This window comes from Scyliorhinus torazame, chromosome 10 (assembly GCF_047496885.1).
Source record: "Scyliorhinus torazame isolate Kashiwa2021f chromosome 10, sScyTor2.1, whole genome shotgun sequence".
Taxonomy (NCBI): Eukaryota; Metazoa; Chordata; class Chondrichthyes; order Carcharhiniformes; family Scyliorhinidae; genus Scyliorhinus; species Scyliorhinus torazame.
The window spans coordinates 225403525-225408378 of NC_092716.1; the positions used below are offsets into that span (position 1 = coordinate 225403525).

Sequence of the window (4854 nt, forward strand, 5' to 3'; positions counted from 1 at the left end):
ACAATGATCAGAAGCTCACCGCTATTTAAGGCAAAGCAGCCAGTTTAGCACCCTATCCATTATCTTCAAACATTCACTCCACCACCACAGACACACACTGGCAGCAGTGTGTACTATCTATAGGATACCCTGCAACAACTCACCAAGGTTCCTCCTACAGTACTTTCCAAACACACAAACTCAGTTACGTAAAAGGACAAAGGGAGCAGATGTATGGGAGCACCACCACCTGCAAGTTCCCCTCCCAAGCCACACACCATCTTGAATGGAACTATATCAATGTTCCTTCAATATCACTGGGTCAGAATCCTGGAACTCTCTCCCTAATAACACTGTGGGTGTACCTACACCATATGGACTGCAGTAGTTCAAGAAGATGCCTTACCATCACATTTTCAAGGAAATTAGGGATTGACAATAAATCCTGGATTTGCCAGCGACACTCCCATCCCATGAAAGAAAAAAATAATCTTGAGTATAATCATTACTCTACAGCTACCTGTATTATATTGATACTAAAAAATTATTTTTAATTTACTTTGCTTTTACTAGGAAAAAGGAATTTAGAGACTCCATCCTTCTCCCACTGATGTGAAGGTCCATTGCTTTTTATAGATCCGTTCTAACAATACATTTTGCACCAATGCAAAACTAAAATGATCCATATTATGTTAGCTGTGGATATAATTTGCAAATTAAGTTGGTCAGATCTAATATTCGCAAGTGGCACAGGTCCAGCTCAGTCAGGTTTTGTGGTATAATTGTAGCTGAGGTGAAATTTGTTTAAAAATTGAATATTTAACACTTTTAATATGAGCAAAGGACTTCCTTAGTGTTACTGAGAAACAAGGTGGTATTTAACCAGCACTTCGGTAGGAGTTAGCTGAGCTCCACAGAAACACACAAGTTCAGGGTTTTACTTTGACTGGGGTCAGTGATGGAAAAACAATAGTTTAACCCAGCTCTTCTAACCTCATCTAAACAGATATTAACCTGAGACTGGTGTCTTGAGTATGACAGTGCCGTAAAATAAACGGAATCACTGGCAGAAAAATACATAGTGTGCAATCCCATGGGTTGAATTCTGCGACTAAGTGCATCATAATGTTGTTGTATTGTAACAAAACAGCGTATTTTGACTGAGATGGATGTAACTAAAATCTGAATGCGATTAGCCATTGAAGGAATAATTCTGTAGATTTTGTCTTGCAGCATTACTACAAGAGTGTGCCGCTGTGCGAAAGAGACAAATTGGAGGAAAACCATATTCGACGATACCACAAGGGTCTTTCAACCACCAAAACTACTGTGAGTGAGATCTGGGGTCTAGGTGTAGAACAGGCAGGGAGCTGCAATGACTTGAAGAGTAACCACACTGCAGTTTCACAGTGATACTATGCCAGGCTTTAGTGGTAATTCTGATGAGAAAGGAAAACAAATGGAAATTTGAAACAAGAATAGAAAATGTTGGGAGCATCCAGCCGCCAGTGCCATTTGAAAAAGCGGGAGGGATTCCGTTAAGCTCCCATGAAGTATCCTGCTTGAAGCATTCATTTGCCTTTCGCTTTCAGTAGCTGACTGACTGCTCTGCATTTACACAATTCAGTTACTTTTTGAGTTTGCATTATTAGCTAAATAGTTGACTTTGTCTTTCCTTATTATTTTAATGGAAGCGGTCCAAGAAAATTCTAAGCCAATAATTGATATAGTTATACAGTACTGGTGGTAAAATGGGTGTAGTGCTGATGAACATAGACATGTATGTTTATGGAGGGCTTTGACACTCTGTGAATCTCGCCCCGGTGCATGTACTAACATCAGTTCACAGATAGTCTGTGCTTTAAGTGGGTCATTACCTTGATGTCACTTTACCCATGCACAGATTGATCTAGGAGCTGGTACAAGCAAGGGTGAGCTTCTAATTCTTGACACTCCAACCTTTTGAGGGTATCCCTGCCACTTCCAATCAGTGTCACAGTGTTACAAATAAGAGGCCCCCACTGTAGGATTGGTTTGCCCTGTGACAACCGTGGCCAACTGCACTCAGGAAAAGGATAAAAGTGAAGCACCATTAACAATAAGGCATGGTGAGGTTTAGAATGCAAGCTAAGCTGGCAATGTGATCGGCTCATATTGATAATTGCCCCTCTCTTTAGGCTAAATACATTGACAAGCTTCACATTCAAGTGGCACCTGGTTCTTACGCCGTGACAGCGAAATCCAGAGCATCTGAGAGACAGCAGACACGTGTGATACATTTGGGTCCAGATCAGACCATTGATCTTACCTTTAATGTCTGAAGTGTGTGGAATAAAGTGTTGGAGGGCAATAACCAATGGCCCTGTATTTGTTATAGAGAGACATTTGGAATTTTGAAGTCCAGGCAATTAGATCATCTTGGTGGTGATCTTTTTAAATAAAATGTGATTTCTCCATGCAACAGTTGAAGACATGTGAAGCCACCATTTTTAAAGTGCCATGATGCTTAATGCATTTGAATGGAACATTATTTTAAAATTGAACATAACTGAATAATGCAGTGTATGTTTGTGTTATGTTTTTCATACATGACTTTATTTTGTTTTAGTGTCGCCTTTATATTTATAAAACTTAAATCAGTTTATAATATACTTTATGCAAATAGTGACTAAATGCCAATATTGGCAGTATTGCACTGTTGTTATAATAATGAAAATCTATGGTATTATATTTTCAGAAGTTTCAAAATAAAAGTTCTCCCAAAACTCTTTCCTCTTTTTTTCCACCTAAGAACGTATTCTGTCTCAAAAGCAAATGCATTGCCTATCATTCTAGTCTATTAAAGGGATCCATTTTAACTTTGCTACTTTTGACATTTAACTTTGGATGTGATAGAATTACCACATGAATTCTTGTATGTCAGGATTAAAATTATAAAGGATTTTTTGTTGGAAAGGTGAATTTACAAATGTGACATTAGTCATTATGCAAAGATTAATTGGCTGAAAAGCTGCCATTCAAACAATGGCTGGGACAGATTTTACAACAGCAATAATAACTTGTATTTATATTGTGCTTTTCAATGCAGACAAATTGGCCCAGTGTGCTCCACAAAGAATAACCGAATTAAAAATGCATATTGAGTCAAAGATTAGGAATTGTGACCCAAAGCTTGGTTAAAGACATGGTGACAACCCTTCTCATAGAAGAAGAAGCAGGGTTATAGAGAGGTAATGTCAGAGAGTGGTATCCAATTGGCCGAAGGTTGTCAATGGTGGGGAGGGGATTCATAAGAGATGGATTAAAAGGTCAGGACTGATTATGGGCTGGAGGAGGCTATAGATCTGGAGGAACAAGTCAATGCAGGGATTTAAAGACCAGGATGAGAAATTTAAATTTGAGCCATTGGATACCTGGGGTCAGTGTACGTCAGCATGAGCAGGGATAATGGATGAACAGAACTTGGTGTCTCTCGCAGAAGCATGAAGTTGATGGAGAATAGAAGGCTGACCAGGAGAGCATTTAATTTGGAGGAGGATGGTGGTAGACTTTCAAGAGGAGGCTGGTGGGATGGGCAGTCATATTGCAGATAAAATTTAATGCAGGAAAGTTTGAAGTGATATACTTTGGTAGGAATAATGAGGAGAGGGAATATAAAGGTTACAATTCGAAAGGGGATGCAGAAATTGTTGAAGGAGGAAAAGCAGGTTCAGAAAGTTGTTAAAAAGGAATTTGAAATCGTGGGCTTTATAAATGGAAGCAAAGAGTACTAAAGTAAGGAGGTTACAGTGATTTAAAAAAAAAAAACATTAGCTCTACCTCAACAAGCATTTTCTGTCCAATTCTGAGAACTGCACATTAGAAAAGATTTATGAGAATTATTTCAGAGATGAGGGACTTCAGTAATGAGGATAAATTGAGGAGCGAGATTGTTTTTCTTCCAGAAGGGAACGTTGAGAGAGTATTTGATCAAAATCATGAGGGGCCTGTACAGAGAGAAACTGCTCCCATTGGCAGTGGGGCTAAGAACCATGGGACATCATTTAAGGTTATTTGCAAAAGAACCAATGGCTCCATGAGGAAAATCTTCAACACGCAGCGAATGGTTAGAATCTGGATTGCTCTGCCTGACTGTGTGGTGGGAAGCCGATTCTATCATGGCATTTACAATGGAATTGGATAAACACCTGAAGTGTAAACAAACTGCAGGGCCATGGGGAAAGGGCAGAGAAATTGGCTTAGCTGAATAATTCTTGCAGAAAATCAGCACTGACAAAGCAGACTAAATGGCCTTCTGTACTGTAACCATTCTATGTTCCTCGTTTAACGGTAAGGTCCTTGTCTCCAGAGGTGTTGAGAATCACGGTGATGCTGAAAAGGGTGGTTGTGTGTCATTAGATCTTGTGATACAGCCAGTCCATCAGTTCATCCCCCTCCACTACCAGCAGAGGAGAAAACATCTGGTACAATGTGCTTGAGGAAATCTTACTCCAGGATAAAATTTGAATGTAATGTTCGCTGTCTCTGTACTGGTGGGTCCATGGGAAATAATATAAAAGTCCCTGTGTGCAGGCTATTGGTCACTAGTTCAATGAAATGGTGCGCTGCTGCTAGTTTAACGAAACGGTGCACTGCTGATTGGCTTAAGTCTTATCCGTGTCACCTAACAATCCCCGGAAACATTCAAAGGGGCTTGAAGTCTGATGTTAACAGCTGGCATAACTCACTGGAGTGTCTTAGATTACCTTCTACTGTGTTATCCGAATGCAGAATGCCAACACCCCATTAGGTGTCTACAGTCTGGACTGACCAAGGAGGACAGCAACAATAATTGACTTAGGAGTAGGATTTAAAGGGACAAGAGTAAAGACTTAA

The 4854-nt window shown here is 39.8% G+C and overlaps 1 protein-coding gene across 4 annotated transcripts in view; it reads left to right on the top strand.

Annotated features, from left to right (window-relative positions):
• The window catches only part of akip1 (A kinase (PRKA) interacting protein 1), a 30129-nt gene extending 27292 nt beyond the window's left edge, over window positions 1-2837 (top strand). For all 4 annotated transcript variants that reach the window (XM_072466485.1, XM_072466487.1, XM_072466486.1 and 1 more), the window contains exons 4-5: window positions 1213-1308; window positions 2157-2837. In XM_072466485.1, coding sequence (XP_072322586.1) covers window positions 1213-1308; window positions 2157-2300 — 240 coding nt within the window. In that variant the 3' untranslated portion in view covers window positions 2301-2837. The remainder of the gene's footprint in view (window positions 1-1212; window positions 1309-2156) is intronic.
• Window positions 2838-4854: the final 2017 nt, after the last annotated feature.